The sequence below is a fragment of the Arachis ipaensis genome, chromosome B3 (genome assembly GCF_059453495.1).
Source record: "Arachis ipaensis isolate K30076 ecotype BB chromosome B3, ASM5945349v1, whole genome shotgun sequence".
In the NCBI taxonomy this organism is placed as follows: domain Eukaryota; kingdom Viridiplantae; phylum Streptophyta; class Magnoliopsida; order Fabales; family Fabaceae; genus Arachis; species Arachis ipaensis.
The window spans coordinates 107807205-107819597 of NC_142438.1; the positions used below are offsets into that span (position 1 = coordinate 107807205).

The following is a 12393-nucleotide window of genomic DNA, read 5'->3' on the forward strand; positions in this document are numbered from 1 at the left end:
GGAAGAGATGAAAATGAAATTGATCCGGAGAATGCAACATCTCCTAAGCCTAATGAACTCCCCATTTCTGATCTTACCCATTCTCTTTAATTTCTGTTATTTACTTTAATGAGCAATTCCCCCATTCCCATTTACAATTCTGCAATTTACCTTCAGTCATTTACTTTCAGATCTATAATTCTAGCATTTACTTTCCTGTCAATTACCTTCCCGCCATTTTATTTTCTGCAATTCTCAACTCAAATTCTGGATTCGCTCAACTAGAACAGTCCTCTAATTAAAGTTGCTTGATCAATCAATCCTTGTGGGATTCGACCTCACTCTATTGTGAGTTTTTACTTGACGACAAATTTGGTACACTTGCCGAAGGAAATTTATTGTAAGACAAGTTTTCCGTGCATCAAGTTTATGGCGCCATTGCCAGGGATTGATTGTGCATCAACAATGATTAGATTAGAGGATAACTAGATTGAGCATTTTATTTTTGTTTGATTTAAATTTCTGTTTTAGTCATTTACTTTCTGTTTTAGATAACTTGTTCCCTTCCCCCTTACTTTTTCTTTGTTATTTACTATTCATCTCACTAACCCACTAATTGTTTAATATATTGCATCACTCACACTAACAGTAATTCTGACAGATATACTTTCTGCACCTATTCTCTTTGCTTGTACTTGTTGGTTGTATGACAGGGAGAAGAAGCGGAGCCTCAATTTCCTTTGATTCTGAACCTGAGAGAACCTTCCTTAGACTAAGGAGGGAGGCAAGAGAAAAATGTGTAGTTGGTGCTGAAGAAGAGGAGGAACACTTTGAGGAATACTTTGAACCAAACATGGAAGAAAACATGGAAAACCATCATGAAGAAGAGGCTCACAACCATGGCAGAGGAGGTCGAGAAAATCATGCTGGGGAGGATAGAAGAGTTTTAGGCTCTTACATCAATCCAAACCCAGGAAACTGTGGAAGTAGCATTCAAAAGCCAACCATCCATGCCAACAATTTTGAACTGAAGCCACAACTCATCACCCTTGTTCAGAACAACTGTTCGTTCGGAGGGAGTGTCCAAGAGGACTCCAATCAACATCTAACCACCTTCCTGAGAATATGTGACATAGTAAAATCTAATGGTGTTCATCTTGACGCCTATAGACTGCTCTTATTTCCATTCTCACTCAAGGATAAGGCAGCCAAGTGGCTGGAATCTTTCCCAAGGGAAAGCTTGACAACTTGGGAAGACGTGGTGAACAAATTCTTAGCAAGATTTTACCCTCCTCAACGAATCAATAGGCTGAGAGCTGAAGTCCAAACTTTTAGGCAATAAGATGGTGAGACTCTATATGAAGCATGAGAGAGGTTTAAAGACCTAACAAGGAGGTGCCCACCAGATATGTTCAATGAATGTGTGCAGCTGCACATTTTCTATGAAGGGCTCTCTTATGAGTCAAAGAAGGCTGTAGACCATTCATCCGGAGGATCTTTGAACAAGAAGAAGACTATTGAGGAAGCCATAGATGTCATTGAAACAGTAGCAGAGAACGACTACTTCTATGCTTCCGAAAGAGGGAACACAAGAGGAGTAATGGAGTTAAATAATGTAGATGCTCTGCTGGCCCAAAATAAGCTCATTACCCAGTAGCTGGCTGACCTCACCAAGAAGATGGAGAGGAACCAAGTAACAGCAGTATCCACTTCATCAACAACCCAAGAAGGAGTGAATGAAGAAGCAGAGGGTAGTCAGGAGCAAGCCAACTACATTGGGAATTCACTTAGGAAAAACCATGATCCATACTCCAAGACCTACAACCCTGGATGGAGGAATCACCCAAACTTTGGGTGGGGAAATCAACAAGACCAAAGCCTTGATCAAAGACGCCCAAATCCAAACAATGCAGCCACCCAACACTTCACATCTAGACCATATCAACACCCCCATAACAACAACTCCCTACATTCATATCAAGGCCAGAATAACCCTACTCAGCCTGACCTGTCATCATTTGATGAAAGAATCTCAAGGATTGAGAATCTACTTGAAGGCCTAAGCAAGGAGATTCAAGACAACAAGGTCTTCAAGGAGGAAGTGCGAGACAGTTTCAAGAACCAGGGAGACACAATCAAGAGGTTGGAATCTCAAGTAGGATATCTCTCTAAGCAAATTCCCAAACCCACAGATGGATTCCCAAGTGACACAGAGAAGAATCCGAGAGGTGAAACAAAGAAGGTAAGATGGGAAGATTGCAAGATGGTCACTATAAGTGAAAAGGAGACTGAGGACAAGCCAAGCAAGCTGTCAGAACAACCTGAAGATACCTCAGTAGAGAAGGTGGAAAAAGATTACCAAGAACCAGAAATCTCAAAACAGGAGTTGCTGAGACTCTATGCACCTTTTCCCCAACTGCTCAAGGGAGCTGTGGAAAGGAGAATATACTCAAGATTTCTTGACTTATTTGCATCTCTGCATGTGAACATACCATTCATCAAGACTATCCAACAAATGCCTGCATTCATCAAGTACATGAAGGAGTTGCTTCCCAGGAAAAGCTCATTCAAGGGAGGCCAAACTATAGTGATGAACAAGGAGTGCAGTGCCCTCATTCAAATGCAGTTGCCTACAAAAAGAAAAGATCCAGGGAGTTTTCATGTCCCCTGTGCCATAGAAGAAACAATGTTTGATAGAGTACTCTGCGATTTGGGAGCAAGCATCAACTTAATGCCTCTATCCCTGGTGAAGAGGCTGCAGATCAATGAGATATTGCCCACAGATGTAGTCATCAGGCTGGCTGACAAAACTCAAAAACAAGCAAGAGGGGTGGTGGAAAACGTGTTGTTAAAGGTGGAGAAATACTTTCTTCCCACAGACTTTGTCATCTTAGACATGGAAGAGAGTCACACTCACCCAATCATATTGGGAAGACCATTCCTAGCTACATCCAGAGCACTCATAGACGTGGAGCGAGGGGAGCTAATATTAAAGATCCATGATGAACAACTCAGCTTCAATGTCTTCAAAATCTCCCAAGAAACTGACCAAGAAAACAAAGAACTAAGCAATGATCATAACGGGATGCTGACAGAGGAAACAAGCACTGAGGCACCACCAACACATCTGAGAACCCCACTGAATGATGAACAAGGCAAACAGCAATCGTCACAGCTCAAGGAGAAGCTGGAGGAACCTAAACCACCAGAGGCATGTGAAGACAACAACAAAATTCACTTAAAAGAAGAAGTCGCCAAGAGCAGGGAAGCATCAAAAGGGACAAAGAAGAAGGTACCAAGGGGGTAGAGGAACAAGAAGATCCCTACGTAAGGCCTCTCTCCAGGAGATAAAGTGATTTCAGCTTACTTCCCAGATATCCCCCCTAATTTCCCCACTGTACCATCTCAGTTACCTAAGGTCTTCACTATCAACAGAGTTCTTTCCTTGGAACATGTAGAGATCATTGATACAACCAATGGATATAAGTCCAAGGCAAGAGGGGAGGACTTGAAGCATTATCAACCACCCTGATGAAGGAGAAACGTCAAGCTAGTGACGCTAAAGAAGCGCTTCATGGGAGGCAGCCCATGTTTTATTAGCTTTTACTAGTGAATAAGTCAATATTCATAAATTCCAACCCAAACTTGGTGAAGTCCTTATATTGCAGTATATAGTGAAGAACAAGTTTGGTGTTCAAAGCGTACCAAAAAAGCATGAATGCAACAGAGAGCATTCTAGTCTTGGAGCTTTGAACAAAACTTTTCATCACAATGATTCAAACTAAGTTTGGTGTCACCCCATGGTGCCACCAAAATGCATAAAGGGATACACAGTTAGTTAGTTAGTTGGAGTTCATGAATAAACAATCTAATCTTTTCTTCTCTTTATTATTTTAGCCGTAAAAATCTAAATTGATTTTTTTTATGATATTTCTTACTTTTCTTGTTTGATCTTTATAGGGAAAGGAAAGGAGCATTGAAAGAGATTGATTGGACAATTTAATGGGAAAGGTTTGGCCACTTCATGAAGAGGGCACTACACACGTGCCTCAAGGGGGAATGCATTGGGAATGGTTGCCATGCAACATTGGAGGAAGAACAAACTTGGAAAGTGAACCAACTCCATCATAAAGTTGAGAATCCTCGTGCGTACTCCATATAAAACCCCATCCGTTCATCATACACCAATCCCATCAATCCACACCTTTCATCTCTTCATCACTTCTCTATATAAGTGAATCAAATCCACACCATCTCCACATTCGAAATTCATACCCCTTGCACTTCACTTTCCAGCAACCAATTCTTCAACTTCCCACTCTCTAAATCCCACATCTCTTCCCTTCACTACACCCTTTTGCTTTAACTTCATTCATGGCATCATCAAGCTCCAAGAGGCAGAAGAGGAAGGAACCAACGGAGAACATTCCCTTCGACGAGAAGAGATTCAAGACTGCCTTCCATGAACGAGAATTTGAGCGGATAAAGCTCAAAAAGATACTGCCCGAGTTAACCTTTCAAATCAATGAAGACGAATGCCTACAGATTCGGGAGAAGATTGAAGAAAGAGGGTGGCAATTGCTCACCAATCCAGAGGGAAAGATCAATGCAAACCTCATCAAAGAGTTCTACGCAAATGTGGTCAGAGAAGACAAAACCAGAGCCCCAACCTTTAAAAGCTATGTAAGGGGAAAGGAGGTAGACTTCAGCCCAAATGCTATAATAAGAACTCTTCACCTGAAATCACCACACTTTGATGAGCCTAGCTATCATGCAAGGATAAGTAAAAGCCAAGACAATGATGAGCTCACCGAGATAGTGACTGACATCTGTGTTATAGCAGCTGATTGGGAGAGGTATGGAGATGGGAGACCTCGGTTCATCAAGAGGGGAGACCTTAGCCCAGAAGCCAAGGGGTGGTTTGAACTCGTGAGGAGGTCTATTCTCCCAGCTGCAAATAATTCAGAGGTAAATATTAATCGAGCAACTATGGTACATTGCCTAGTACAAGGTGGAGAAATCAACGTGCATGAACTTATAGCTGAGGGAATTCAAGATTCAGCTGAGAAGCTTGAATCAGGTGCCAGGCTTTGGTACCCCAGCACCATTCTCCGATTATTCACAAAGGCCAAGGTGGTCTTTGAAGATAGTAATCCAGACTGGGTTAACCTAGGGAGGCTAATGACAACCCAGCGTATGGCCTATACTACACCTGCTCAGCAACAAAGAAGGCCACAAATAGGGAAACTAAAAGCAAAGGAAGGAGCTCACCAAGAGGAGTCTCATCAGGAAGAATATCAACAGGGAGAGCATCCTTACCCAGCAGATTTGAATATGAATCACCTTCTAAGAGCTATCGAAGATTTGGGGATGAGACATATGGAAGGACAAGAGCAAATATTGAACTGGATGAGCCAACAAGAAGAGTGGAAGAAACAACAAATGGAGAAGCAACAGGAACAATACTCCCAGCTCACTCAAACCATCCACCAAGTTACTGAGAGGCAAGAACGTCAAGATAAGCATTTGCAGGAACTTAATCAGCGACAAATAGCCCAGATGAAAGCATTCAATGAGTTCACTGTACTGAATGAAGGACGGCAACTACATCGGGAGGAGTTCAACGTCAACACTCAAGCCAAGTTGAACTATATGTCCAGTAATATGCATCATCTACACTATGCCATCCCTACATATGATGAGGTCCAAAAAGATTTTGTAGAACAAGAAGAGAGGAAAGTGAAACAGCAAAAGGAAACACTCAAGAAGAAGATGGAAGATGGTGGTTTCTGGAAGAAGCTGCTTGGAAAAGGCAAGGAAAGTGGGAGCACAAGCAATCAAGAAGAAGAGCATGGACATCCACAAGAGTAAAAGGTGGTGGAGTTCATTCTTTGGTCCATCTTTCTCTATGCTTTAAATAAGGAAGATCTTGTATGAAATAGAACTTGCTTCCATTTCAGTTTAAACATTTCTAAATTCTTTCTTTTAAGTTTTTGTTGAAAAGGTTTATGATATCTAGTCCTTATGTCACTGCATCCTTACTTTGCTTACTTGTATGTTTGTCCCTTTAAATCAAATAAAAAGAGAATGAGTGCTTTTAAAGACCAGAGAAGAGTTCATACTATGGAGTAAGTTCCTGAGTTTATGGTATAGTCATAAGATAGCTAAGTTAGTTCAACCATAAGGTGGGAAGACAACTATCTGTCATGAATACTATGCTTTAGACACACCCCATGAGACTAGATAAATAAGAAGGTCCTAATAAGAAAAAGGGAAAGAACAATAAAAGTTGAGGAATAAAAGAAAAATGGTAAGCAATAAGGCTAGGCACCAATGGTTTTAATCTTGAGACATGTGTCTGTGGTGCTCCTGTGTGAGGGATCTACTTGGATGAATAAGCTCTTAGGGGTTCCTTATCACTTGGTAACTTGGGTTAACTAACCCGGGATTACCAGCTGAAAGTCCACTATCAAGAGTAACCCTCACTATAGAGCATTTAGTAACCCAAAGAGGTGCTGGACACCAAGGTCTCAAGAAAAGAAAATACATACACTATGTGCCTGTGGTGTGTATGTATGGGGGATAGACTTGAGCAAGTAAGTCCTTAGGGGTGCTTCAACACCTAGCACCTTGAACCAACTGGTTCGGGAGTGTTGGCTGAAAGCTTATTTTAAAGAGTTGTCCCCTTGCTGAACACAGCCTAAGAACACAAATAAGCCCTGAAATAACAACAAAAGGATCAATGAATAAAAGTCTTATGGGATGCAATCAAAGTGAGTATTTTATGACAAGATAAAGGTCTGAAAGCCAGGAATGAACCTAAGTTGCTATGCATGAAACCACCATAAAACCAGGGACATGACTTCCACAAGAATGACTCATTTCTCTTGGCATTCCATTCATCATTCTCTTGTTCCAGTACTTGCTTAGGGACAAGCAAGCTTTAAGTTTGGTGTTGTGATGCCAGGGCATTTTGGCCAGTTTCACTGACCTTTTCTTTACTGTTTTTAGGGTAGTTTCATGCATTTCCTTAGGAAATAAGCTAGTTTTGGGTAGATATTCACTTACATCTTGATTCAAGCATACATTGTGCACTTTACATGATTTCATGAGGATTTTGCATGAATTTAAGGACAAAATTGGATGTTGCATTTTCCATGACTTGGACTAGAACTTTGATGCACGTTATTGCTTGATTTCAGGACAAAGGAAGCAAAGAAGAACCACATTAGTGGCTACGTTAGTTACACTAACGTTAACACTAACGTGGAATGGGAGTAACATGCAAAGTTAATGAGAAAAGTGATTGCCAATAACGCTCTCGAAGCCATCATTGCCCACGTTAAGAGTCATGTTAACTTAGTTAACGTGAACTCTAACGTGGAAGTAAAGAAATGGAGCCAACGTTAGTGACACTTAACATTATCACTAATGTTGGACCAAGATCATGAGTGGCCACGTTAGAGTCCACGTTAACTTAGTTAACGTGGCCTCTAACGTTAAGAAGAAAGGGGGGGGAGCCAACGTTAGTGACACTCAACATTGTCACTAACGTTGGCCAAAGCACATTAAGCCACGTTAACTCCCACGTTAACCTAGTTAACGTGGAAGCTAACGTGAAGGAACAAAGTGGTCGACAACGTTAGTGACACCCAACATTGTCACTAACGTTGGAAGAACACAAGCCCCCAATGAGCCACGTTGACTCCCACGTTAACCTAGTTAACGTGGAAGCTAACGTGAAGAAAGAAGGTGATCGCCAACGTTAGTGACACCCAACATTGTCACTAACGTTGGAAGGAGCCACACATGCCACCATGAGCCACGTTAACTCCCACGTTAACCTAGTTAACGTGGAAGCTAACGTGGATAAGGGAAAGATGAGCCAACGTTAGTGACACTCAACTTTGTCACTAACGTTGGAGATGGCTAGCAAGGCCACGTTAGAAGCCACGTTAACCTAGTTAACGTGGACTCTAACGTGGAAAATAGGGGCAATTTAGAACGTTAGTGACAATGGTAAGTGTCGCTAACGTTCTCGAAGGATGGCAAGCCTACGTTAAAGGAGCCATGTTAACTAAGTTAACGTGGACTCTAATGTAGGGAAGGGGGAGGCTTCTCAACGTTATTGGGAAAGTTGAGTCCCAATAACGTGTGCGAAGGACATAGTGGAAACGTTAGTGGCAACGTTTGTGCCACTAACGTTGAGGTTAACGTGGCTTTTAACTTTGGTGAGGAACGTTAGTGAAAAAGGTGATTGTCACTAACGTTATCGAACCCATATTTTCACTGAACGTTAACACCACTAACTTCCTGAGCCAAAGCCCCTGCCCACTTCATACTTTCTCTCTGCGTGTAAAAGCTAAGCCCAATGAAGAAGAGAACTGCTTCAAACTCAAGATCCAAAGGCCCAAGACTAGAAGAATCAACTAGAAGAACAGAAGAGTAGTATATATAGGAGTAGCTTTGAAATATTTTGGGAGTTGGAAATTATAGGGAGACTCTTAGCATAGGAACTACTCTCTGTATTTACTTTCTCTGCACTTCTAAGTTTTCATCATGTATTCTCCATCTTTGTTTTCATTTTCCAGAGCTATGAACAACTAAACCCCTGTCATTGGGTTAGGGAGCTCTGTTGTAATTTGATGGATCAATACTATTTTTCATTATTCTTCTTCTATCTTTTCTCTTGATTTTACTTGAAAGCTTTCGATCTTCATCCAATTGAGTAGTTATCTTGAAAAAGAAGCTATTCATACTTGGATCACATCTGAACCTTGAAAGAGGAATGAAGAGATCAAGCTAGAAATGCTTTCTCATGCTGGACCAAATTGGGTTTGGATGGATATGTGACTATAATCCTCTCAACACTTGGTTTGGGAAATGCATGTGGTATAATCAGTGACCATACTTCATCTCTTCTCATGAGCAATTGACCAAGAAATTGGCTATTGATCAAGATTTGAGAGATTGAATTACAAGAAATTGTAATTCAATCACTTAAGATTGCCAAGGAGATCAATGAGTGCATTGATTGAGGAAGAGATGAAAATGAAATTGATCCGGAGAATGCAACATCTCCTAAGCCCAATGAACTCCCCATTTCTGATCTTACCCATTCTCTTTAATTTCTGTTATTTACTTTAATGAGCAATTCCCCCATTCCCATTTACAATTCTGCAATTTACCTTCAGTCATTTACTTTCAGATCTATAATTCTAGCATTTACTTTCCTGTCAATTACCTTCCCGCCATTTTATTTTTTGCAATTCTTAACTCAAATTCTGGATTCGCTCAACTAGAACAGTCCTCTAATTAAAGTTGCTTGATCAATCAATCCTTGTGGGATTCGACCTCACTCTATTGTGAGTTTTTACTTGACGACAAATTCGGTACACTTGCCGAAGGAAATTTGTTGTGAGACATGTTTTCCGTGCATCAGGTTCCTGGAGGTTGCAAACACCGGATACTTCAGCTCACAGTATTGATTTGCAAACTTTACTGGATCAGTAGCAGGGAGTAGCTGGTTGGCCTTCTCCTGCGGGGTAAAGTTTTTCTCCCGCCAGGAGTCATCGTGCATGATATCCAGGATGGACATGGAGGATTCTCCTCTTTTATGTTTGCCAGTAGTTGCCTTTGCTTTTCCTTTTCTTTGGCTGGCAGACATCCTGAAAAATAGAAAACCAGGATATAAAAAAAAACAGGAAAATAAATAGGCAAATAAAAAAAACACAAAGTGGCAAATGAGCAATAGAAGAGGAAATTGAGTTAAGCAAATTTGCATTATGGATTGTATAAGAGTTAGAATACTGAGAAGAAAATGTCACAATCCAAAACGTACTTCAGTTCAAGTTAATTAGAAAAAGTATCATCATGCCTTGGCTAGAATGTTAAAAGAAAGTGAAAAACCAGAAGAAATGTTTTGAAAGGTTAGGTTTGGTTAGAATTAAAAAAAGAGTTTAGGAAATTAAAATAGTGAGGTAGTAAAAAGTGGTTTAAAGTAAGTGGCATAATGATAATATTCCAAGTAACAGGCATTCACAAATAGAAGCTATAGGTAACTCATATCCAAACAAGGAAATTAAGTTGATGATGATTCAGATAGATATAGAAATAGCAAAAATTGGAATCTAAACATCAAAAATGCAGATTAAGAACCAGGAAATCAAAAAGAATAAGAAAGCTTGCCCTGGCATTCATGAATTGGTTTGGTAAAAGCAGAGTAAAGCAGAATGTAAAAGTGCTAAAACCAAAACATGAATGAAAGTAGAACAGCTTTACAGAAAATTGGACAGTATTCTGGCTAAAATTGGATTGTCCTGGAAAATAAACAGTAATCAGAATAGTTTATATGAATTAAAATAGATTGCAAATAAAGAGTATGAACAAGAAAGAACATTTGCAATAGCAGCATGAACTTGAAGAACAGCATATGAACATTACTAACATACAGCAACAGCAAAATTGTGAAAATTATAAAACAAGAAACACGAACAGCGCAACTAATCAGGCCTAAATCCACTAACCACATCCTAGGCTACCTAACAACCTAAAATCCACTACAACATACATTTCTAACTAGCCTAATGATGAACAAAATCAGAAAAATATGGAGTTAACTACGAATGATAGAAGGGTGGCGTTAAGCGGAACCTGGAAGGCGTAGGAAAGAAAAGTGCGGTAGAGAGGTGGCTGGGGGATGGTGGTGGCGGCGTCTGGCGTGGCGGTTGGTGGTGGCGCGGCGGCGGCGGGTGCTGTTCGGAGGCAGGGGCTTCGGAAAGGGCAATGGGGGTAGGGGAGAGAAAGGGAAGGAAGGGAAGGGGGGCGTGGGTGGTGGATGGGGGCGCGGCGGTGATGGCGGCGCGGTGGGATGGTGATCGCGGAGGGGGGCAGTGGCGGTGGAGGGAGGAGGAAGAAGGATGAAGAAGAAAGAAGGGGAAGGAGGAAGGGGGTGGCGTGGCGACGGGGTCTGGGTGGTCGGCGGGATGGCGGCGGTTGGTGATGGTGGCTGGGTAGTGGTTGGGTGGTTGGAGAAGAAGAGAGGAAGGAGAAGGGGTTGGGGGTGCGAATGATAGGGTTCGTGTGACTGGGGGGTTATGGAATTTGAATCCGCGCGATCGCGTGGGGCATGCGGTTGCGTGGTTGGGCTGAAATGGTGGTTGACGCGATCGCGTCGGGTACGCGGTCGCATGGAATGGATCGAGGAGTGAATGACGCGATCGCCTGAGGCATGCGATCGCGTCATTGGAAATTGTACTAAACGCACGATTCCAGCGTCATTTCAGCGCAACTCTCTGTCTCCTTTTGGGGTGTTGTGCAATCCATGCGACGCGATCGCGTCGCTCACGCTGTCGCGTGGGATTGATGTTGTGCAAGTGACGCGATCGCATCAGGGACGCGACCGCGTGGGTCGTTTTGTGCGAAACGCACAGTAGCCGCACGATTCCAGCTTAACTTTTTGGACGTTGGATGTTTACGCCGATCTCCAGATCACGCGGCTGCGTGAATGATGCAGACGCGTGGGGAGTGTTTTTGCAACTTGACACGATCGCATGAATGATGCGGTCGCATCGCGCACCCTTTTTTTTTTTGCAGTATGCAGAATGCAATGCTTAATATGAATGCTATGCAAACTCCAGGTTTAATATAATAAAATAAAATAAACTTGAAAACAGGTAAAACCAAAAAAAATGAAAAAAAAAGAACGATCATACCATGGTGGGTTGTCTCCCACCTAGCACTTTTAGTTAAAGTCCTTAAGTTGGACATTGGATGAGTTTCCTGTTATGGTGGCTTATGCTTAAATTCATCCAGAAATCTCCACCAATGCTTGGAATGCCAATAGCCTCCGGGGTCCCAAACTAGGCATGTAAAGCTTCTGAGCAGCTTCAAATAGATTCTCAGGCTCCCGGGGTGACGAGTGTCAGAATAAATTCCAGGATCCCAAACTTGGCTTTTAAATCCGCCTTCGTCTTGATCTATATTTTTCCATCTGGGCAGTTTAGAAATTAGATTCTCACCAGAATAACCAAACATTTTTCGAGATCCATTCGATTGATTATGATGCCAATCCGTGCACTTCAAGTTGAAGCTTGGAACCTTATTGAACCTTGTGCACCAGCTCTGAGTACGAGCCATTTTCCTTTTACTCTTAAAGCCGCAGAGAGCTCTAAGCTGGCCATCTGTTTCAAGCAAACCATATTCAAGTGAAAAAATAAAGCTAAAGGTTAAGGATTGTACCCACTTGAAGCTTGTATTGGGTGGTAATGGCCTTGGGATAGGTGTTTCCAGTGGTTCTGTGAGCTCTACTCCCTTGTACTCTTCTGTGAATTTCTCCACTTTTTTGTAGAATTCTTAAATGCAACTTCTTCCTGATCAAAGTCTTCTATGTCTTCCTCATCACTCAAGTCATAA

At 41.8% G+C, this 12393-nt stretch overlaps 1 protein-coding gene and 1 non-coding gene across 2 annotated transcripts in view; one reads left to right on the plus strand and one right to left on the minus strand.

Moving 5' to 3' along the window:
• The window catches only part of LOC148571967 (uncharacterized), a 94816-nt gene extending 83331 nt beyond the window's left edge, over positions 1–11485 (plus strand). The window contains exons 5-6 of the mRNA XM_088507350.1: positions 10615–10852; positions 11469–11485. Of these exons, the coding sequence (XP_088363476.1) occupies positions 10615–10852; positions 11469–11485 (255 nt within the window). The remainder of the gene's footprint in view (positions 1–10614; positions 10853–11468) is intronic.
• LOC148571974 (small nucleolar RNA R71) lies at positions 1286–1392 on the minus strand. The gene has a single exon (XR_015908712.1). It is a non-coding gene; the product is annotated as a small nucleolar RNA R71 (small nucleolar RNA).
• Positions 11486–12393: the final 908 nt, after the last annotated feature.